The sequence below is a fragment of the Micromys minutus genome (genome assembly GCF_963924665.1).
Source record: "Micromys minutus genome assembly, chromosome: 28".
Lineage (NCBI taxonomy): Eukaryota > Metazoa > Chordata > Mammalia > Rodentia > Muridae > Micromys > Micromys minutus.
In genome coordinates, this window is record NC_137963.1 from 23,507,015 (window position 1) to 23,531,854 (window position 24,840).

Here is a 24,840-nt window from a genome sequence, read left to right on the forward strand (position 1 = left end):
AGTGACAATTAATATATTACCATTTAATAAGCATTTATCCCTAGCCAGTTGCTCATTGCTCACGTTTATGAACTCATCTCTTATCTCCAGGACTTCAAAAGGTAAATACTGTTATCTCCCTTTATGGGAACAGCTTGGCCTTTCTATGGTATAGTGGCATCTTATGGCCACACAACTAGTTTATAGCAAGATTCAGTATTATATTCCGGGTTTTATGGTCCTAAACTTCTTTTTGCCTATATAATTCTGTCTTAAGGCTTGATCTCTCTGTGTAAGCATGGATAACTTACTCTGTAGCCCAGGCTGGCCTCTAATTTGTAGTCTCGTGTCTCTGCCTCCTGATAACTGAGATTATAGGTATGCACCTATTTTTTGAACTTGGTTGGAATTAATGCTGTCCCTGGCAGTTCTGGTTCATTGTTCTGGGGTGTGGCCTGTGCTTTGGGACTTTGTAAAAACTCCCAAGTGGGCCTAGCAGACTCCAAAGTTGAGAACCATCCTGCCACACAATGTTGCCCTCCTGTGTGTGTATACTCGTTGCAGCTGTCAGTGATGATAGGACAGCAGAAGATAATGTGTTCATGGCCATGTGACTAGACTGTAGGTTGTTCGTGGCCAAGGATCTTTGGCCTTCCCTGCATCGTCCACACCCAGCATCTGCCACACCATGCTCACGCACTGCCAAGGGCTGTTGCCTATTTAACCAACCTCTTTGGTTTCTGTGTCTCATCCAGGGGATAGGCAGTTGGCGTTTGATCCCATCCAGCTGTTTCTATCTGCAGAGTCTGTTGACATAACAGAAGCATCGTATAAACATGCGAAGCACATTTGCTGGTCTCCAGAGTGTTGCTGGGTGTCCTAGGTCCATTCAGAGTGCAGCCTAGGTCAACCTCCCACACTTCTGCTGCCCCGAAGGAAGGAGCTGTTTTGAAGTTCCTAAGTAGGAAGCTGTGTACTGTGGTGGCTTCTTCGCTTAGGAGGAATTTGTGTTCAACTGGTTGATCCAAGTGTTAGGTCATAGATTTATTCTATTCTATCAAGAGTTCACAGAGATCTCTTTTGACCCTCATTTTATAGATAAGGCCTTGGAAGTTTAAGTAGGTCAAACAAACTTGGATATACATGGATACAGAGGCCAGGATTTGGATTCCCAGTATGGTGTGTGTGTGTGTGTGTGTGTGTGTGTGTACGTACACATGCACATTGTACATGCTGAAAAAGTGCTCTATTGAATGATCTATATTCCCCAGCTCTCCTTTTGATATATAATATATATATCATATATATGTGTGTATATATTCACATGCACATACATAACTTATTTATAAGCATTTCTGCCTTTTCACCTCAAGCCTGAGCTGAAGCCCTTTGCCTGCCTGCCTTCCTTCTCCCCACCCCCACTATGCTGGGATGTTCTGAATGTTGGGAAGACACTTCTAGTGGCTAGGGTTCTTATTTACTCGTGGGCCTAGGGGTAGATGGTGTTGATGTCCTTCGCCTCTTCCTGGACCCAGTAGTCTAAAAGATCCTTCTGCAATCTTTTTGGTAATCTCATCTAGCATTTAGGTACATCATTACCTGAGCAGTAATTCTGTGTCAGGTCTTGTTCTAGATATTTGGAACACTAAAATAAAAGACATATTCTGTATTTTTATAAGTAGAGTTTAATGCAGGCTATATTTAAGTAAAATATCTTTGCAAAATACATGACTCCCAGACCTGCTACATTGGAAATGTGAAAGCTCTTTATTAAGATAAAGATTTGTGGGTGGTCTACCTTAGAACCCCTGGTTCTAATCTGAAGGGATACACACCCAGAGACTAGTTTTTGTGTGCCTCCTGAGTGAGTCTTTGGTACTCCAACTGAAGAATTGAGTAGTACTGGTATGTACTACTCATTGTACGATGGAAAAACCAGGCAGATATGGACAACTTGCTGAGGACTGATTTCCAGGAGGGACATTGACAAGCCTCAGATAGGCTTTGGGATGTCATGAGGAACCCCAGGATCAAACAGGACATTGAGGAGAATCACTTTTATCTGCCCCATTCCACATTTCCACAGTGTGCTCAGTGACGAAGATGCCTGGATCATTTGTGTTACTGATAATCTGCTTGGGCTGTTTGTCTCCACGAAGGGAGCCCCTTTTAGATCCCGAGATGAGCTGTAGCATTGTTTTCAGATGGAACCCGCTTCATGTAATCGATTTGGGTTTGTAAAGTTTGCCCTCTAGTGGTCAGCCATTTGGTCCCAGATGAGCTAGGTTTTTGTTTATTTGTTGTTGTTATTTTTATGGCTGTTTGTTTGCTTTAATTAAAAAAAAAACGAATTCGGTTTGTTAGAAGGTTAAAGTGGAAACAGAGAAGAAAGACATGATAGTCCATAAAATAAGGCAGGGAAAGGATGGTGTTTCAGAGTGGCAGGTTTCCACTCCGCATCTGCTTGGAATCCTCTTGCTTTATGGATGATAAGCCGAGGCTCTGAAAGGTGCTAAGAAATATTTAAGTGGTGCCATCATACCTAGCCTCCAGCCAGAGACTAACATTCTGAATTCGTGGCCAGCACTGTTTCTATTTTATAACACTGGACAGAAACCTTTTCTGAATGTACTTGGGACAAACTTATTGTTTAATGGGAGCCAGTGGGAAAGCCTTTAGCAGTCACTGCATTTAATAAAGCATTGGTTTTCAAACATACGTTTACATATTTTCCCATATTTTGTTCTGAAATCAAGAAGAGACTGTGTCTGTCTAAGCACCTGGAAATGCTCTCAGGTCTCCCCTGTGATTCTTGGAAGTGTGGTCCCAAGCTGGCAGCCTCAGCATCATTTGGGAGCTTGTTAGACATGCAGCTGCTGCAGCCTTAGCACAAGCCACCAGCAGCAGATGCTCTGAGGCTGCTGTCCATCCGTCTAGTTGAAGCAACCCATTAAGCAGTTCTGATCCTGCTGATCTGGGAGATTAGCCCCTGTGGCTTGTGAAAATAAGGCCACTCTCCGTATTTTCAGTCCTAGCTACATGAGGCAGCACTGGGGAGCCAGGAGCAGCAGGGCTCATGTCACAAACCTCAGGTAGGATGGATGAGATCATTTTAAAGGGTTGCTTTTTCAATTGGAAACAAGGGAAGACCATGGGTGTAACTAGATCACTGTGCTGTTGGACCATGGGAGCACACACTAACTGTGGCTCAACATGTCATCAGAAAGCAATCTTTTCATGTCTTTCCCAGTAAGACAGTGCTCCTGAAACTCACTTCTCAGTGTAAGCCAGAAGCCCGAGGTCACAAATCCCTTAAAATGAAGCAATCAATATTCTACTCTCCACCTGCCGCATAGTGGTTGAGTCTTTCTTTCTTTTTGAGTTATTAACTGTAAACAAAACACAATTTTCCGATAGATCTGAAACTCCAGGATTTTCTGGTGGACAATGAAACGTTCTCTGGATTTCTACAGCACAATTTGTCCCTCCCAAGGCCTACTGTGGACAGCCTGCTGCAGGCTGATGTCAGTCTCCAGAAGGTAAGCTACTGCCTTCATCTAAATCAGCAGGGCCTGTCAGTGTTACCCTGTTGGAAGTCCTGGAAAGAAACAAACCCCCGCCTTTTAAAAAGTTGTGAAGCTTAAAAGTTTAGTTTCATCTCAGGAGAATAGTTCCACCTCACTTTACTCTCGTTGCCATAGACAGCGAGTGGGGTGTATCAGCCAGCATCAGGGCCAGTATGCTGAGAGAACCTGTTTGTCTTTTGGCATTGTAATGAATTCCTCCTAAAGGGATTATATTTTCTATTAAGGCAAATTTAGAGCCTTTTTAAAGAAAATGTAGTTCTTAAAAAAAAAAAAAAAGCCAGAGGTGTGGATTCTCAAACTGGGATTTATCACACAAAATATTAAAGGAAGCACTTAACTGTTTTTTAAAGATGGGGAAGCTGCTTAAAGAGTATTTTGTTCAACTTTTAAGCATAGTGTTAGTGCATCTTAGGGTCCTAGAGAACTTCTCTGACATCATTTATTCTTATACCACTCCTACGCAAAGTACATGGCTATACATTTTCCCCCTAAAGCTTTTCTTAACTTTACTCTCTGGCAGAAAAGAGAATTGAACCCCACACACCACCGTTTGGCTCTATACAGCAAGTGAAGTAGTGGGTGGGTTTATGCTTGAAGAGATCTTTGCTTCACATGGCTGCAAGTTTTTAAAGTTCGAAAAAAATGTGCTTACTGCATGCTCTTATGAAACTGGGAAAATATGTCTTGTGTTTACCAATTGTGTGGTTGGGAGGTGGGCCAGAGGCAGCAGACTTTGGTAATTGTTGTGTTTAGCATAATTTCCATTGCCCTCTGCCAATTTCATATCTGTTGCATGCTATTCGTTTAAACTAAGAGGCATCCTGGGAAGGTCTTTGCATGATAATTAGACTTTCAGGGTTCTTCATCAGCATGGCAACAAGGGTTTAAGGCAGGCGTAAGCTTGGAGCATATTTGACTGTCCGGTAGTTGGTGACAGTCCAGTGGATAACCTGGCGGGGCAGATTCTCTTCCTTGTTTATGAAACTGTAAGCGTGTTGTGAGGCTTTGGGTTTGTACTTGGCTCTATAGGACTGCTCTGTGACCAGAATGGACTGTGTTCAGTTAAGCTTATAGAAGGGTAGTATTGTAATAGTCCATCCATTCAACAGATACTGTTCTAGGGCTATGGCCTCATAAACAAAGGCAGCCTCATATTATTACAGTGAGATTTCTCTTGGCTGGACAGTGAGACTCAGATATGAATGAGTACTGTTTACTTAAACCTAGAAAAGATAGCTAGGTAGGAGTGTATGGCCAAAGAGAGGTTTCCTGGTGGGTTCGCTGAAGAGTGGGTGAGGATGACTTATAAGTGCTTTACGGATGAATTGATGGAGACCTGCTTTTCCATATTCTTCTTGGGGACAAGTGAAACAGAACATCCCCGTTTCTGATGTTCCTTAAACATAGCTTTATGCATTTGTCAGGTATCCGTACTTACAAATTCACAGTATAATTGTTTTCGTGAAGCAGCCTAATTTCAGTGTCCAATGTCGTACATTTCAGAATAGTTAGGATCATCCTCCAATGGCTCCAGGGGTTTAGACTCTGGGCTTCTATTAGCTGAGTCATGTGTTTCAGTCACGTTGAGAAAAAGACTTGCTTTAAGGATTTTCCTGGGCTAGAGGGATGAGAGAGTGGGATGTATTGAGTCAGCATGCAGTTTTGGAACATGGCTGACAGTGTCTGATTCATTCCAAGGTTCTTTCTCTCATGGGGTGACTGCAGTGGTGGTTTATCTTCAGGTCTTCCAAGCTGTACATGCCTCAAAGGCATCTGGGACCCAGCTTTGCATCCTGATCTTTTTTTTCCTTGTCTCTGTTTACATCAACCCCTTCCAGGCATTTCTGCATGGCTATCAGTTACATTTGGCCAGTCTGTGTAATGGATCAAGCTTAGAAGAAATCATTCAGCTCAGAGATTCGGAGGTTTCTGCCCTTTGTGGGCTCCCCATGGAGATGCTGGATACAGCAGAGAGAGTGCTGCGCTTTAACATGGACATCCTGAAGCCAGTCGTGGTGAGTGGGCACGTGCTGTGCAGTACTCAAGTGCAGCTGCTCTTAGAATGTGAACTCTTTTCTGGGACAACATGTCTTGTTTTTGTAGAAACTTGGGGCTGGCTGGAACTCGGTGATATAATTTAGCCCAGTCATACTGCGGGTGTTCTTTTAAATTTCAGCCTATTCCCAAGGGTTAGTCGGAGAAGAATATCCTGGGTGTGGCTTAGTCCGAGCCCAAGGTTTCTGGTGCAGGTTTCAACTAGAGAAGATCCATCTTTCATGGTTTTTTTTTTAATATTATATTTCTGAGGAAGAGTTTATATGAAGAAAAATTCTCCCCATGCCAGATTTAAGAAAAAGTCTTGAAATGATTAATGGAGAGATGGCTACTTATTAGTATTTGTAATACCAATAGAAGAGGGAGATCGTGTTAGATAGTAAAACATTGGGATTGGGTAAGATCACATAATAATTAGCTCATACAATAACAAAAATGTATTCGAAAGAAATACCCCCTCCCCCCCCAAAAAAAACCATAACTGAGGAACACAAGTGAGTCTTGGTGTATTTATCATCAGGGTCTGTCATAGAAACTCTAAATACATAAAATAAATTGATCTGTGAATTTTCTGAGGTCCTTGTTGCAACACCTTCAGCAGCATCTGCAGTACCCAGCTCTCCGCTTTCCTGTGTACCAGGCATTGCTGTTGTGTCACTAGGTTCTGAAGAGACATGTTCTTCAGTATACCGAGATGATGCTGGCTTTCATTACAGGGAACTATGCATTCCTAACAGGGTCCTAAGATGGTCAGTTCCCGTCAGCAACCTGAGCCTAGATCATGTGGCCTCTCTGAACTGACCATGGAGAAGTTCTTGCATGTGTCTCAACTCTGCAGCTGTTGTGTAAAGAGTAGGTGGCAGCAAAATGGCGAATTTCTTCTAGGTGCTCCTGTGGAGTTCATGCATGCTAGCCTCTGTGGCCAACCTAATGTTTGCTTGCTCCTAAAGTAGTTCATTCTGGTTCAGGATTTTCAAACTACCGGGTGCTTGATTTGGTGGTCTGTGAGTCCATTGGTTACTGCCTTTATCACTGTAGTTTCAGGTGAGATGTATGTGTTTCTTTATTGGAAATGTTTGTAGTTCTCTGAGCAACAGAACTGCGTAGTCGGATAAATGTACTGATGCTCATCTGTGCAGACAGTTGACATTTTATGAGACACAAAGGGTCAAGGTCATCACAAATGGCATGAAAGGTGTGATGTGAAATCATGTTTGGTGGCTGCTTTGCTTCACTGTAAGATACAGAGGCAAACACTTGTCCCTCAAATTAGAAAATATGAGTTATTTAAGAAGAGACAAGGAATTGATTCTGGTGCCCATTTATTAGACTTCGTTTCTGTTTACTCGTTGAATACCTGTTTAGAACCCAATAAATGTCTCCTTCAGAAGAGTATTTGAACTATCAAAATAGAATGCCACCATGTCCCTCCTCATCTATCCATTAACAGCTCGGATTTTGACTTGAATTTCCTCTCCTTTGGGAGAGTTTCTGGCACCACGGACATATACCTTCAAACCTGTCAGCCTTGTGATACCCTGTCCTGTTACAGCCTTGCAGATTAATAGGTTCATGAACAAGTATTAATTAAGATGGCCTCAGTGTACCCCCTGCACATCTCCTGAATGGATTTTGCTTCTGCCCCTTTGCTTCTGCTAGGGACCCTCTCATAAATTCAAAACACGGAGGCTCTTGAAGAAGACGATAGTGAGTGATCAGAATTGTGCAGGTGAAAATATTTCAGAAGCTGCCTCTGGGATGGAATGTCTATCAAACATTCTGTGATGTTGCTTACTGAATTAAGCAGTGCTTTAATTGGAATACTGGGACTGATGCTTGGTTTGTAATAAGCACACTTTTTTCTCTTGCTACTTTGCTGAAAATTTAATTTGTGATGGTCAGTGTGTGCAACCTGTACTCTTAATTATGCTGATGGACAGTTAATTGTGACAAGTACTTAGAGGACAACAGCCAGATGCATGACCTAGTATCATGGGAAAAGACTGTTCTGTGAATATGTCACAAGTGGCTCATCATAAGAGATGTTTTGAAATATTTTACCCTTATATTATTGTCATTATTTTGGTGTGGACATTTCCCCATTCTTCAGCCCAATATATTCTGCCTTTCTCCTGGGTCTCCTCTAGGTGGTTAGAGTAATGGCATTTGGATAACATGGGGCAGTATGGCAGAGATAGAAGACCATGATTTGAGATCAATGAGATTAGGGTTCAAATATTGGTTCAGCCTTTTATAGATGCCATCGACGTTGGGAAAAATATCTTAGACTCTTCAAGCCTCCACTTCCTTTTATTTTATATGGAGATAATATAGTATATTGTTTGTTATGATTACTTGTTTAAATATCTCTATATAGATATATCAAGAGGTTGGTGCACACTAGATGCTCAGCAAATGGAAGCTGATCTTTAATTGATGTAAATAATATAAACTGCCTGCTGAAAACAGTTGCTGGCAAGGTACATGTTTCCTTCTGTAGCTCAGTGTCAAGAATCAGAAGCAAAATATACGAAGCAATCCTGCAGAAGATATCAATGCATGATGGTATTTTTTTGGTTCAGGTACAGCCATAAACCCCAAACAAAACTCACCAACCAACCTCCAGAATAACTCGCTTGCTCAACAGTGCTGTACAACAGAATTATTCTAGGAATCCTACTTGGTTGAGATTTTCAAAAAGGTGGTTTTCCAGCAAATACAAGAGCAGACTGACTCATGGAACCCCGCCTCTAGGGTAAATGTCACAGAGCTCATGGACGTGCTGATGATTCTGAGTGTTCATAGTTAAGATAATAACCCTTAAGGAAGCTTAGGGACACCTGGCAACAACTTTGTTATGTCACTGCTCTGCAGGGTGGATTTGGCTGTCCATGTGGGTTGGGTGGAGCAGGTAAACTTGCTTTTACCCTCTCAGAACTATTCTTTGGGTCCTTCCCACATCTTTCCCAGAGAGGGGACAGGAGAGAAGCCTATGTGGGATGTCTGGCTGCCTCCACACTGTAGGCTCCACTTCCCTTTGCACTGTAGGAGAGGGCCCTGAAAACAGAGCAGAAGACTTGGCCAGAGCAACTTTTCAATTGTCAGGGTCCTTGCTGTTGTCTTGCTTTGGTTCTTTTCTTTTGCTTCTACTCAGGAGTTTAACATGAAATTCAGTTATTAACTACTCAGATTCTTCAAGCTTAGGAGTCTGGATACCTTGGGAGGCATGCATCTAGGATGAAGTCAAGGTGTTTGAAGGATTTTTTTTTTTTTTGAGACTCTGAAGACATATACATATACATATACGTATATGTACACGTGTACATATATGTGCATGCCTTTGAGCTCATTTGAGATTTTGGCTGAATTCATTTCCTTCCATTTGTAGGCCCAAAGTCCTTGTCCTGGCTTCAGTCAGGGACATGGGTCTTTGCTTTCCCAGTGTTGTGTCTCTCCTCTCTGTTGAGCTCCTGGGCTGGTTTAATTCTCTGACTTTTGCCTCTGTCAGCAGGTAGAAAAAGTTCTGTGCTTTTAAGGGCTGGGGTCATTAGGTCTGTCCTTCCAGGTAATTCAAGATGATCTCCTTGTTTTGAGGTCCATGTATCAAATTACCCTACAAAGCATGTTTGCCCCATTCTTAATGTATTCATAGATCCCAGAGATGAGTGCGTGACCATCATTAGGAATGCACCCACCACAACTACCTTCATATTAGAGAGCATATTTTGTTATTTCTTTGAAATGTTCCCTAAGTGCCTAGGCTTTAATCGATTCCTCTTTAGTTCTCTGCTTTTTTTTTTTCTCATCCACGCTCTGAGAGTGAGTCTGTTGCATGGCAAACGGTACCCATCTAGGGTTCTCATGCACAGAGTAAACCATGGGAAGCAGCACATCTCTTTTTGAAACATCCATTCTACAAAATCCAACTATTTACTGCATGCCTGCTCTCTACATTGTACTTGGTTTAGGCGCTGAAGTTCACTCATGGGCAGGGTAGATGAGATGCCTGTGGAGTTTTTATAATAGTGGATTCTGAAGACCAACTTTAAAGGCCATCTGTAGATTCTGTTCCCCTACCTTGCCTGGCCTCAGTGGGAGAGGGTGGACCTGATGTGCTGGAGTCAGAGGATACCTAGGGGGACCTCCACCCCCTCAGAGGAGATGGGAGGAGGAGGCTACGTGAGGGAAGGACTGGGAGGAAGAGGGGCAGATCAGGATGTAAAGTCAATAAATAAATAAGTTGAGGGAAGAAAAGGTGGAGGCAGTATATTTAAGGAATTCTTTCTGGGTTCTGCAGTGAAGTGAGGCTTGCCCTAGATAGATTGGGGCTCTGGTCCTGGTTCACTGTCATCTCAGGAATGTGAGAATGGTGTCTGATTCTTAAAGTTGGAGGTTAAGACCACAGATTTATCTCATGTCATCCATACCTTGGATATTGCTCACATGACTGTGGTTAGGTCATCTTGACCTCTAAGAATACCTTCTGCCTAAAAGGGAAAATTCTGTTTCTGTGGAATGAAGAACTCTCTTCCAATGTCTTGTGATTCATGCTACATGGTCCCAACAGAGCAAAACTTGGTTCTTATATTAGGGTGCCTGTAGTTTCCCAAAGACTGTTGTCCAAGGTGCAAATGAGTAATGGGCCAGTAGGGCTGCCTTATCTCGAAGATCTGGGCATGTTCTTAGCTTCTGAAGACAAAGACTCAGAGGACAGATGGGGCTTGATATTTTTTTCTGCTCAGTGACTATTTTTCCATTTACAGTGTGTGTGTGTGTGTGTGTGTGTGTGTGTGTGTGTGTGTGTGTATGTGTGTGTGTGTATGTAGGTGGGTATGTGTGTATATATGTAGGCATACATATATGTGCATGGAGGTCAGAAATCAAGATGCTGGAAATCATTCTTTTGCACTTTATTCAGTGAGGAAGGGTCTGTAAGTATGATTCATCTCATTAGACATCTTGATTTCGGGGGCTCCTCGTCCCTCCCTTCCAAGGCTGGGGTTACAGGCAGGCTGCTGTGCCAACCTGATATTTGTGTGGTTCTGGGATCTGAATTCCAGTTCTCATGTTTCTGTCATGAGACTTTAACCACTGAACCATCCCCTCAGCCCTGCTTATGATTTTTAAGGGCTCAATACTTAAGCATGTCACGTGTCGACCTTGGCTTATGGCATTTATGTAGGTGGCTTTTATGTAGGTTTTTGTAGGAAAGAATTGTTGTTTTCCCTCTCCTTTTGCCTGTAAGGCTGGAACATTTGTGGAAAGTATTAGATTTCATGAACTTCACTTGGCTTTACTCTCCAGCTGTAGGCATGCTGTGCCTTTGTTTCTAAGCAACTGTGGCCTTCATCCTTTGGTACTGGGTGTAGCGACATGCTGTGGGAATTTACTCTCACACTGTGCTCATCTCTACAAACTGAGGGATAAATTGGTGAATTTAGTGTTTTGCTAATATGACTGCTCAGCTCCATTTGCTCAAACATGTGTGCATTAATGATACTAAGTTTGTTTGCTCTGGAGAAATGCTGTGGTTTTTAAAGTAAAGGCTTGCTTTTTTTCCTAAATTATGCTAATAAGTAATGAACTGTATTTAAAAGCAGCATAAACATGAAACTTTTTAATGTATGAAACACATTTAAAATAAAACTTAATATTTAACTTAATTTTGAATATGTTAATACCTTCTTTAGATATGAGGCCAATCATTCCCTGTTTCAATAAAAACACTAAAATGTTTCTCAAAGGGAAAGCTTTGTTGTCATGGAAATATTAGACTGTGTTGGGTTGGGCACATTCAGAGTGGGCTGGCCGTAAATGTCATGGAAGTATTAGAGACTGACTGGTTGTGATAATTCTTGTCCATGGTACACAGCTGACTTGTTTTCAGTTTAAAGCTGTTTTTTTTTTTCAATTTTTATTTTTTATTTCATTTTATGTGTATGGATGTTTTGCCTTTATGTCTTCACATGTCCAAGTGCCATAGAGGCCAGGCATGGATTCCCCGGGACTAAAGTTATACGTGGTTCTGAGTTGCCATGTAGGTATTGGAACCCAAACCCAGCGTCAAGCCCTTGTGCAATTCACATCAGAGCATGGCAGGTTCCAGAGGTTCCTGGCTTGAGGAGGGACATGTGAGACAGCACTTCCGGGGACTTGCATAGCTCTTGAGGCAGGATTACACTGGCTCATTTCTTCCCTCTGAGATGTATCTCCCTCCCTTTAAGGAAACATCTACCGAGTTATGCCAGAAAATGTGTAAGTCCCAATACTGAGTAAAATACCGGCTCAGAAATGAAATCCAAGTGGATGCAGCTAGGTTGTCAATCTTTAAAATGTTTTAGCCTTTCACAGAATCACTGTTAAGCCAGTGAGGAAGAAATGACGTCATCTGCTAGATTCTGAGATGATGGGGGCAGAGTAGCCTTTGTTGTTTGGGGACTTTTAGGAAATTATTATACTGAAATAATATACACATGTTACAGAAAATGGGCGGAAGTCTGTGTAATAAGGTAAGAATTTGTATTCTATGATATTACAGTACTTAGTTATGATCTAAATATATCGAACAATACACGGATTCCTGCTGAGCTAAATACAGAAAGTACAGTCCTTAACTAAGTATGTTTTTCTATATGCCTTTCTTTACTCCATGCAGGAAAATACTTTCCTTCTTCTGGACAATAGGGACTTAATTTGAATTCATAGTCAAGAGACTGTGACTTTTTTCCATGCTTTTGGTCCGGAGGAAAACAGGAATTCTGAGATGTGCCTTATTGAGCAACTTTACGTGCATTGCTGGAGTGTTGTGGCAAGCTCTGCCCTCGCTGAGGACGTATGAGCAGGAGGCCACAGTGAGCCTCAGGTGCAGATGGCATTCTGTGTTCAAGTTTCACGGCCTAAGTTATTCCTGAGCTAGGACACCACCAGCAACATCTCTGTATCTTCTAAGATCCCAGCAGTATTGAAAGGTGTGAGCTGCCTTTTGAGACCTGATATGCGTTCTCTCCTCCTCACTCCCACTCCAGCCACCCTTCCCCCTTTATTGTAGTTGTACTGCATTAAAGAAAAAATTGGAAAACTTTCAAATGTACATAAAACAAAAGCAGAATGACAGAAACAGCACCAGTGGCCCACTACCAACCTTCAGCCACCTGTACTTCTGACTGTATTCACAGATTTCACCATCGTAGATGCTGTGGCTACCCCTGTGTGGGCCTGTCTATTCTCCAAAGGCAACCCCTATTCTGGAGTTGCATGGTTTTAAACATCACACTGTATACATCCAACAGCAGTGCTTGCTATGGGCTTGCATGAGTTCACATTGTGATTTTGTGTGTGCTGAGTGGCCCTTGTTCTTCCTCAGGAAGTTCCATGTTTTTGGAGCTTAATCAATGTTGATGCATGTGTACTAAGTGTTAGCTGGTATTTATTCCATTTTATACTAATATAAAAATTCCAGTATTCTAGTCTTTGACTTAATGTTTTAGGCCAGTTAGGTTTCATTTGATGCTCAGTTTTTTACGTTTAAAATATACAGCTACTTTGTTATTTTTGGTTGAATCCATTTTTTTTCTATTTCGTTTAAAAGTCTTCTTGAGCTCAAGTTCATAGACATATTTTCTAATATTCTCTCCAGTTTGTTTTAAACTTTCATATTTCATTCAGCTCTTTAATCTACCAAGAATTTATTTGTAAATAATGAGGTGAGACAGAAAACCTGACTACCTGAGCCAGAACAAGTTTGGAATGGCTTATCTTTTGACTGTCAGCTTGAAGCATTTCATTCTTTTGATACCACCGGCACCATCTCTGTATCCTGTAAGACCCAAGCCCCCCCCCCCCCCCAAATGCAATGAAGCCTGGAGCAAAAAGTATCTCAATAATGTAGGCTGGAGACTGATGCTGAATTTGAATTATGTGCATGCATCATTACTATTATGTCAGTCTGTGCCTCGAATATCAGCTTGTGTCCAGGGCACACTGAACATCTACTTACACGTTATTTTAAAATTATATCTTATTTGTTTGTGTGTGGTACTCCCATGCTGTGGCACATGTGTGGAGGTCAGAGGTCACTTTGTGGGCACCAGTTCTTTCCTTCCGCCATGGAGGTCCTGGTGGTCAGATTCCAGTCACACACACTTGGCAGGAGGCACCTTCCTCATCCTACCAACCCTGATTTGGATTTGGTTTTTGTTTTTTTCTAGCACACATGTCATAAAAAAGATCTGCAAGGTGACATTGACTGCTGTACCATATCACATATGGATGGTTTAGTCAATAAGGGGCTAAGACCCCAATGCATCAGTTAAGCCAGTAGACATAGACTTTGGACCATTGACAGTCAAATCATCTCATAAGGCATTGCTTATCAAAGCTCCAATAGTCATGGGAGAGGTCACCAAGTCCTTGTGCTTACATGTTAGGCTGGTTACACTCAAGGGTTAAGCAGGCACGTACAAGGTTCATACCAACAAGTTTTGAAATGTGGAAAACAAGGAGAATAAGCTTACTCTAAACTGTCCAAATTAGACAGCCAGATCAAGGGCCAGTCACTACTTACAACGGTGGAAATGTATTCAGCTGGAGAAGCTGCATAGGACTGACTGTTCACTAAGCTGTTAAGGGTAGACTGTCTCAGGCATTTGGTGTCTTGTAGACCCAGTTGGCACAGGGCAAGGCACAGAGGCAGGACTGTTGTCCTCTGAGCACTGGGATACTACTTTTAAGGAAGGGAGGAGGAAGTGGAGATGAAAGTAGTTTTGCTCCTGAAGCTGTGTGTCAGGCTCTGCTCAAAGAGCTTTGTAGGCATCTTGTAGTCCAGTGAAACTCAGCGATGTGCCGAGCTCTGATGTCCTGTAGCAGAATGGCTGAGGTTATGGAGGCATGGGGGAATCCTGCCTTGGGTTATGTCGGCTTCAGAAGAGAAATGTATCCACCTACATTTCAGATGAATGCATATGAGGTGACTCTGGAAATTGTTTTTGTCTTTTTTTATTTTTGCTTTATAATCTTGAATCATAACTTAATTCAAAATTAATAGTGGTGGGCCATGCTAAACACAAACCAGTCCACCTCCTGCCTTTCAGATTGTGATCTCTCCATGTGTAAGCATTTCCCTGACTGAGGGAAATCACAGGTTCAGCTTCTGCTGTGCCAGTAGATCTTCAGTTATGAAGTGAAGTGGGAGAGAGAAAGTGAGACAGAGCAGCCCACCGTTTCTGCTTGTGAGTTCCCTCTGGTAGCAACAGCCTCTGCCATGATCTGTGAGTTAGAATGTCCCTGAGTGGAGCCGACTCTTTCTCACTGACTTTCCCAGTAGAACCCACGTTTCCAGCAGCTCCAGTTCCGTCACAGGAAGATGTTCTTGGAAATGTGCACATAGGACGGTACCAGACACTGGGATCATGGTGTTCATGACTCGGTATTCTGCAATTGGAATTCACTTTAAAGAAGACGTTTAGAAATGCAAATAGAAGAATGTCTCTGAGGCTGCTTCTTATGTCGGTCCTGTCCACTTTTAGCACGATCTGTTATCTATCTCTCAGCAGTCTTTGACATGATCAATGCTGACAGTCTAAGGGTCTCAGGGTGTTCGATACACTATTGAATGAAACAAAACAAAACCCAGGAAAACACCAGGAAAAGCTGCCTTTCCCCCTGGAGATTTTCTTCCTTATCCTTCCTGATCATGGAACTGAAGTTGAAATTCCTTCTAGGCAATTCTGGTTTTATCCCACTCCTCTTAGGCTTCCTATTATAATTGGGTGTAACTAATTATTTCTCATGTTTACTGTGCAACTAGGTTATGTATCATAACAACTATATATGTTAACTAGTAAATACAAGGTATTCGCTGACACTAGACACAAGAACAGTGTTCTGTGTTATATCTCCAGTGTTTAAAATAGCGAAAATCTGCTGACTCAACAGAGCAAAGGAGAATTCTTCTCTTGCTTGGGTTATCATTGAATTTTATCTTTTCTTGTGTAGTTTATTTATTTATTTTGAACCATCACACACTCTTTTCAGGCCATGTCTATAAACATGTGTCTTGTAGAACTGTAAATAGAGTTGGGACTTTCTGGTCAGAATTTTATTGAAAACACACACACACACACACACACACACACACACACACACACACACAAGCCTGTGCCCACCTGTGTGTACTACATAAGGTATTTTTGTATGTTGTCTATCCATTAGCCTTAAATTTGTACTCCTTCAACAATCCATGAAAGGGAAATCCTTATGTGAAGAAAATTAGCTCACAGGCATGCAGTGAGAGTAATTGTCCCATGCTCTTTATGTTGGCTAGATGTTGGTTTCTTGTTTCTTAAATTCAATATTTATGTGGAATGGTTTTGATTAATTTGTTTATTTTCTATGTAGATATTTCAAGCCTGTATTTGAGCTCAGAGACAAAGGATTTTTTTTCCCTCTTTCTAGACAAGACTAAACTCCACGTCTCCTCTCCTGATCCAAGGTCTGGCTGAAGCCACCACAGCATTACTTGACAGCTTAGGGGGACTGGCCCAAGAGGTAAGTTGTGTTTTTTAAGCCACAGTAGACAGAATAACCACTATTATTTTCTTTAGTTCTGAATTCTGCCAACAAGGTTCTTGTGCTTTGAATATCACCTACTGCGTCAAACTAAATTTTAGAAGCACAAGTAATTTAAAAATTTATCAGGTTCAATCTCCAATGAAGAAGAAACTAAAATGCAGAGATCATTAGTGGCTCAGGACCCAATGTTTAGTTTAGACCTTTCTCTGTGAGCTCCTTCTGCACATTTGTGATAAGAACTTTCTCCTCCCCCTCAACCTTTTCACTGACTTTGTTTGACAGCAGCTTCTTTATGTTTCTTCTTCATGAGAATACACATGCTTCATGGGAGTTCTGTGACTTCTCTCGCCCTGCTTTTTGCCTTGGAAAATCTGGCCTCTGAGGCTCAGCATTGGGAATGTGGCTCCTAGTGAGTGCTGAGCTGATTTGGCCTTTGTCGACCTGTTGTCACACATGGCAGAGTGGACATTGCCCTGACATCACAGTTCACCTTGCCTGTGAATCCCGCCACTGTCTGTTCCATTCGTTATAAGTGGAATGCAAGGCGGGGTACAATGTTCAGGACACTAGAGTACAGTGATCTGTGGGGGAACGTTTCTCAGACTTGGCCCAGCCTTATTTTTAACTGATTCTATAACTCATTTTTCATACTTGTAATGTCTTTTTTCCCCTTCTAACTATCAAAAAGTTACCTTGTTTCCTGACAACGAAAGAGTAGGAGTGGTGCCTGTAAATTCAGGGCTGGCTCCACCAAGTTTCTCTTCTGTTATTGTACCTGCTTTTATTGTGGGCTAAAACAAAATTGAAATCACTTGCTGTGCCCTATGGCCCAGTAGGTGAAAATCCTCCAGCGGATGAACTGTGGAATTTTTTTACTGTCTCTGGGAACCTGCTTATTCCCGCTCCAGCATCAGCAACGAGCACCCACTTCTCCCAGCAGCTCACTCTTAGTGTGACTCTGGTCACGTGTCACTCATTGCTCTTTCCTAGTAACAAATAAGAAATGCATTTGCTTGTTCCGTGTTTAGAAAGGAAGTTAGTTGCTGTGTTCAAAGCTCAGCTGCTGACAGGAAAAGACAGGCAGGTATCACAGATGGATTGGGACTCTGATTTTGTTTGCCTGGCTCATCCTTATGATACAGCAAGGCACCTCTTGTACCCATTTCACAGATGGCACTGGGGCTCAGAAAAGTCTGATACTTTACTCACAGTGTTCTACAGAGTTAATTGATCGCAGTGGATCTTGAACTTGGGGGTGGGGGCTCTAAACTCTGAAGCTTATGTTCTTGTTGGCTCCTTCCAAGAATTCATCACAAATTCCTGTGCTGACTGCAGTCAGTAAACCAGAGAGCATGTGCATTAGCTGACCTGACAGTGGGGCTATGAGTGAGAGCCGACATTAATGTCATCTGTGGGTGAGAGAGAAGGCATACAAGACCAGGAAGCAGAGCATAGGTGGTATGGCAGACACTCAGACAACAGAGGGCAGGTGCTTGGCTTTGCCAGCCATCGCAACTCTGCAGGGGGCACAGTCACCTCACCGCATCATTTAGCTCATGGAAGGGAGGAAGTCAGAAATAACCAGGTCAGCTGATAATGTGACCACGGGAATCTGTGCAGTGAAGAAAAACTAAACCATGTAAGAAAGGTAGAAAGAGGGCTGAGATGCCATTTTAAAGAGAGTAGATTGCAAAGAGCGAGTTGCTGTGTTCCGAGAGAAGTTAGGGCACTCTGCACAGGAAGGGGCATGATTGATAACATACACCTAAGGTCCACGACGGAAGCCAGAGGAGTTAGAAAGAGGGTGTTTAATGTGGCTTTGTGTTCGCACATGTCTACACTCTTGCTGTTGGGCTGAGGAAAAGCCTGAATTGAGAATGAGGGAGAGTGGGGGCCATTGTAGTAGATGGAGACCACACAGTACTGGTCCATTTATTCACTGTGATGACCTTAAGTACAACCGCTTTCCTTGGCCTGGAAGATGAGTGGTTACCCTCCCGTGTGAGCCAAGTGCAAAGCTACAGAGAAAGTGTACAGTGTGTGCTGTGGTGAAGGAGAAGTCGCAGGAATTCTCTCCTCGGGCAGGTGCTAGGGTGAGCCACCCATTGGGGATAATTCCATAATAAAACACTGTAGGTCCAGGCACCACAGGTAGAGTGTAGCGGTAAATATTCTAAAACTGGGGACTTGTTCCATGTACCACTTCACGATACTTCATGCTACTCTGTGTCTCCAATGGTCTTTCTGCCTTCACGGCTAGCTGAATGCAATGGCCACCCTCTTTTTGGCTTGCTCTCTGCTTTGAACTGAGCTCATATTCCCAACATCTGCCCACTATGGTCGCTGGCACACTTTCCAGTAACCCGGCAAAATCAAAACTCTTGAAGCTTGTAATTTATCAATCAGATTTATATCAGTAAATTCTCACTCCACAAAACATCCACACAATAAAACTCAGAGCCAATTGATATGGATACAAACTGCCTACCTAGATAAGACAGTCCTATAATAACCCATCCCTTATTAGATATACATAGCTACCTGTGGCTATTTAAAGCCACACAGGTGGGTCATATTCTTCCTCCTCCATCTTCTTCTCCCTCTTCTCCTATTTCTTCTGCCTTTCCAAAATTCTGCCTATTTTTTTCGTTGCTCAGTCACAGACCTTGCCTTATCTTGTGCCTGCCCTTATCTGCATATAGAAATCAACTACAGTGGAGGAAAGGCGGCCCTGGGTAATCACCACAGGGCTTTAAGGTGACATTGGACACAGTATATTCTACGCCTTTTAGGTTATGAAAATAACCTCTCTCTTCTCTTCCCACCCCAACACCAGCTGTTCAGCACAAGGAGCTGGAGCGACATGCGTCGGGAGGTGATGTTTCTGACCAACGTGAACAGCTCCAGCTCCTCCACCCAGATATACCAGGCTGTGTCCCGCATTGTCTGTGGCCACCCAGAGGGCGGGGGCCTGAAGATCAAGTCCCTCAACTGGTACGAGGATAACAACTACAAAGCCCTCTTTGGAGGGAATGGTACCGACGAGGACATGGACACCTTCTATGACAATTCTACAAGTGAGTGAGTGTGCAGACCCAAGCTGTGTCTCATCCCCAGCTTACGTCTGGACTCAGCCCTTGCTACCCAGTCCTCAGGCCTTCCTTTATTCTGTGCAGTAGCAAAGGCTGTGCTGTTTGCTCTCATGGCATTGTGCCTCAAGTACAGAGCCCTTGATAAGTGAATCACACTCAGTTCTTTGGATGGAGAGGCCTGCTCTCTCCTAGGTGTTTGGTAACAATACCAAAAAGATGAATGAGTGATTGATAGCCAGTCTCCCCAGTGCTTTGTATGTGTGGACTCTAAAAGAAAAGGAATGCTACACAAAGCAGGCAAGCAAAGAGGATGCTGGGGGCAATAGAGGAGATAGTGTAGCAGGGGTGTGGTAACACTGTGTTATGTCTTACACTTGGTAAGGGAGTTCTTCTTAATGTCACTGTACAGATGCACTGGGCATCTATGTGAAGTGATGGAGATATTAACTAGCTTGACTGGGTTGTGTTAATCATGTCACAGTGGATATGTGTAGTGGAACATCAGGTTGTCTACTTTAAATATGTATCATTTTTGTTGTTCATTAATACCAGAGTAAAGCCAGAAAGCTTTCTAATATTTTAATTTTATATTATTTTAATTATATTTTAATCATCATAATTATTATATAATGGTATACTATAAAATAGAATAATTATAAATAAAATAGTATAATCATTATAATTATTACTATAATTATAATTATTATTATATACTGTGAGGTACGCTTTACAATAAGCGCCTAAAAGTGGATGATGGTAATAATAGCAATTACAACAACTGCAAGAAAACCTAACATTAAGGCAAAATTTCCTATACATAATGCATTCTGTTTAAGTTGCCTATTTGATCCTCACAGTAACCCTGCAAGGAAGGTTCTGGAACCTTAAATTTAATAGGCCCAGAGGTTAATTGTCTTGCTTAAAGCTGCATTCTTAGGTAATCCCCAAGAGCTGGGATGCAAGCCCAAGTCCTGGCTTTTTAGGTGAATTATGTCGTTAATGGTGGCACATATGCGCCATCACACTCAGACATTTGGTGGCCTGTTTGTTTGTATTCTGGGTGTTAAAGAAACCAGTAACTATATCCAGTCTCCACCACACTCGGGCAGTTTTGTGTGGAGGTGTGTCCTGTGCCTGGTCGTGTGTAGCAGAGGTCCGGTGTTACAGTTCTGATAATGGCATCTTTGCCTTGAACACACCATGCAGCTGAGCCATTCCCGATTTCTGACTGCAGGCGAGAAATGAGGCAGCCCTGTGTGTGGCTGTAACACAGCCTGTGCTCTCTGGAGCACAGCACTCTAGAACTCCACAAGCTGCTTCGTAAGCCTGACAGAGACGGTAGTGTAGGCAGTTTGATGAAGCCTTCTCTTCTTTCCCAGCCTGCACATCCATCCAAAGGCATCTCTTGATTGTACAACAGATACAATTGGGGGCAAGCTTCCTTTAGAAAACAATTCTAGCTTTGGAGATACCACACAGCGACAGAGAGCTTGAATACCATGAGTGAGCCATGAGTTCATATCTAGTATGTCCCCCAACTCACTGTCTTTCTTATCAACCTTTATCATCTATTTATCAAGTAGCTCGTAGAAGATGCAGGGTATCTGAGCAAGGCCCATTTTGTCCGTTTGAACTTTGGGTATTTCAGTTTTGAATTTTTATTAGATATAAATACCATTTGTGATGGGCTCTATTAATTACTAAGGAAATGCTTACCTTCTTCCCCAGGAAGAATCTTGTGTTCGGTGGGGGCTGGCATAGGGGTGTGGAGCTAGAGCTGGGATGGCATGCGCATTGTCCAAACTTTCCTTTAGACCAGCGCAGATGTGGTCTGAGAGAGGACCTGATTATTTTGAGCACCAAGTAAAGACCTCACTGGCAGTGCCCCATCTAATCTGCCTCATGGCTCTGCCAAGCAGACGTTATGAACTTTTGAACTTTCATTTTACAGAGGAGCAAACTGAGGCTCAGATAAGGGAAGTTATCCGCTGCATGACTATTAGGTGATGGGGGAGGGGAATTCGCTCCCTGGCCTAGCTGTGTAGCTCCCCAAACTTCTAAGTTTCTGTTGGCAACTGGCCATGACAGAGAAGTAAATGTCTGTCTGTCTGTCTTCTTTGTAGCCCCTTATTGCAATGATTTGATGAAGAACTTGGAGTCTAGTCCTCTGTCTCGAATTATTTGGAAGGCGCTCAAGCCACTGCTGGTTGGGAAGATTCTCTATACACCTGACACACCAGCTACAAGGGAGGTCATGGCTGAGGTAAGCTGTCCAGGCTCAGGACTCTGTCCCCAGAATCCTCCCAGAATTAGGAGTAGGAAGTGAAGGCAGCCTCAGATATAACATGCTGAGTAGACTCTTGGCGGTAATGAGACATTTTAAGTAATCAGAAACGAACCAAACCAAATTCACATGTACTTTTGGGAGCCATGTCCCCAGGCCTGAGTGTTTCACAGGGCAAGTTGCCTGAGGAAGAAAAGGACTGGGCAGAGAGTCTGTAATGGGTGGTGGTTTTTAGGCAGCCTTGGAATGTTTGTTGCCTCTGCCTCTCTTCTATTTGAATGAATCCTGGTTCCCTGCCCGACTCTAGGTGAACAAGACCTTTCAAGAGCTGGCTGTGTTCCATGACCTGGAGGGCATGTGGGAAGAACTCAGCCCCCAAATTTGGACCTTCATGGAGAGCAGCCAAGAGATGGACCTTGTCCGGGTGAGTGACTCTACTTGCTTTGCTTGCTTGATGTAGAAATGGTTTCAGGTCATCGTCCCAGAAATCCCTGAGATAACAGTTCTGTAAGTTAAAGCAGTTAAGAGTAGCTAAAGCCACACAGCCACCGCTTCTGTAGAAGCAAAGGCCTTGGTGCAGTGATCGATAGCCCTGGATTGCTGTCACTCATGGTTCAGTAGCAGCTTTGTACAAAACCCAGTGGAGATCAGAAATTGCAAGTAGAGTTTGGTGCTTGCAGGACACTTGAGTATCTTCATGTGGGCTCTAGTCACTAAGGTAGACACTGTACCTTCTTTAGCTTGCCATGTCTCAGAAGGAAGTATGGGAACAGAAGCGTGATCTGGCATGTAGACAGGTCAGGGATACTGGTTCTTTAGTCACAGGGAGGATACAGCACCTCTGTGGAGTGGAAGGAATTACCCTTAACATGTGGGGGCCACTTGAAAGGGATGCATGCTTCAGTCATAACCAGTCTCAAAGGGAGAGCAGCCTGCGAATTTGTTGCCTTCTTTGCATCAGCAGGAGCTTAACCACCTCATCCCTGCCTCAGCCTCAGTCAGGATCATTAGACAATTTTGCCAGGTTGAGGAAGGCCACTTCCTTTTATTTCTTCCTCCATTGAGAAGCAAGGGAGGATTTTTGCCTGGTTTCTGGAATTGAACCTTGGTTCCCTGAGGGTTGCTGGATTTTTAGGGGCTGTACTCCTTTGGGAGTTTAGGGGTCCCTTTGGGGGATAGGTTGCTGATCAAAGAACCCCTGGAGATGAAGGAACTAGAGCCTCTTTTGATACATTAGTGCTGTTATACCCTGCAGAATGCTTAACTTGGAGCCTTTGTACACATGGGACTTGCGTGAGAAAATCAAGAGCAACAGTCTTATGCATTCACAGCCAGTCATGGCCCAAGTTGACACCAGTGGTACATTGTTAACCCTTGAGCTCCAGTCTATCTTCTGAGAGATTTGTGGGAGCTTCCCACAGGAGACAATACGTGTACCCTAGGCCTTGTTTCCTTGGCATCTATATTTCTACTTTTTGACATTGTTCTGTGTCTGACAGTAAAGGGATTTAAGAGAATTTAAATTGAATTGGGTGTATGTAGATAGTTCCCTACTTTTTTAAAAAACAGCAACAAAAACGAAACAAAAAAGCAGGTTCTCACAGTATAGCACGGACTTGTCTGCAACTCACTATATGCTCCAGATAACCTCAAACTCATGGCCATTCTCCTACTTCAGCTTCCCCCAGGGCTGGAATCTCAGACACCAACCACTATGCCTGGCCTTTCTTGCTTTTAAATTAAGGGTTTGCTTTGGAGGCTGAAATTGCTCATCAACCATTGAATCTTAAGGAACAAGTCCTTATAAACACGTGGTGGTGTTCACTAGGGATTTATGTAGGACCTGAGAACTTAATCATAGTGAAGCAACAGAGACAGGAATGAAAGGCCTGGGGCAGGAGCTATAAGGATCTTTACGTTTACAGACGAGGGTGGGGAGCAGATGGTTTTAAGCAAGTGAGGATATAGATGCATCATTCCAGAAGAAAGATGGGTGCAAGGCAGAGACCGACCTCAACAGAGATTGAATGGTTGAGTGCCGAGGACTGAGTGTAGAACAGGCTCATGGCAGCAAGAAAGGCAAGAAGAGGAAGGTACAGGAGAGTCTTGACTTTTACCTGGATAGGCAGAGGGTATCGAGAGACCAGCAGAATGATGGTTCTTGGGGTCTGCAGTCAGAAGGATGGTTGGCCTGGGGACAATGGTACGGACTTGCTACCTTGTCAGTGGAAATCAGAGAGGCTTTATCCCAGTCCTTTCTCCCCTGACCTACGGAGTATGACTTTAACACACCACCTTGGGTTTCTCAGTCCTCAGCATCTTGGTGCCTGGTACATAGGTAATATCCAGGGCTTCTGCTTTGTTGCCTTATGCTCTCATTTTCCCATTGCTTCTTGTTTTATCAGTTCTTGCTGTACATTCTGCAGATCTGGAGAAACTTTTCTATTGTGTCTAAGATCCCCCTGATCTAACCTGATTTTTGTTTTTAATTGTTCTGAACGGGACATGGTGCTTCATCTCCAGGCCCCGCTTGCTTCAGCATTTTATGTGAAATGTTAGCTCTTCCATTCCTTGGAGATGCTGTAGAGTCAGTGGTCTCACTGGGTACTTTCTCTTGGTCTGGCAGTTGTCTTCCCATAGATAGTGCTTAGAAGTCACGCTGGACAGGACTCAGCCGAATGTCACCATCCCTCTCCTCTGATCTTACTGGTTCTTTTACTTCCAAGGATCCAAATAAAGTAGTTTTGGAATTGGTAGCCCATGCCTCTGTGGACTCTTGTGAGGTACAATCTTGCATCTGTTGACAAAAAAACAAAATTCTGGTACCTCACTGGTGACAGTGGTCAAGTTTCAGAACCCATTTAGAATGTGTCATCTGTTGTACCTTTATTTCATACACATCCCCAGGGATGCATCCTACAGCAATAATTTTAAAGAAGTCATCATGGGAGAGAACACGTTACTTAAATAATTGTGGTTGTAAGTAATTGGAAATAGACTAAATGCTGTGCAGTCTAGGAGTAGTTAATGAAATTGTAGTAGATACACTCTGTAAAATCATTATGTTACTAGTAAAACAACAAAGAGGAAGCCACCTAGGGGAAAGCTTGCAGGCTTAGTGAAAAGAAGACTGGTTAAGGAATTCAGTTTCAAGTTTTGGGAGATCCTGCTCAGTAGAGCCCTTGCTTTGGATCCTCCCCGTCCCCCTGGAAACTGGCAAATGAGCATGGCAGATGGGTTTCCATTTTGTCCTGTCAGCAGTGGCCTCATTTTC

General features: G+C 43.0%; 1 protein-coding gene across 1 annotated transcript in view; it reads left to right on the forward strand.

Moving 5' to 3' along the window:
* The window catches only part of ABCA1 (ATP binding cassette subfamily A member 1), a 121,086-nt gene that overhangs the window by 45,537 nt on the left and 50,709 nt on the right, over positions 1-24,840 (forward strand). The window contains exons 6-11 of the mRNA XM_080940239.1: positions 3,397-3,518; positions 5,405-5,581; positions 16,074-16,166; positions 19,027-19,267; positions 21,406-21,545; positions 21,874-21,990. Coding sequence (XP_080796365.1) covers positions 3,397-3,518; positions 5,405-5,581; positions 16,074-16,166; positions 19,027-19,267; positions 21,406-21,545; positions 21,874-21,990 — 890 coding nt within the window. The remainder of the gene's footprint in view (positions 1-3,396; positions 3,519-5,404; positions 5,582-16,073; positions 16,167-19,026; positions 19,268-21,405; positions 21,546-21,873; positions 21,991-24,840) is intronic.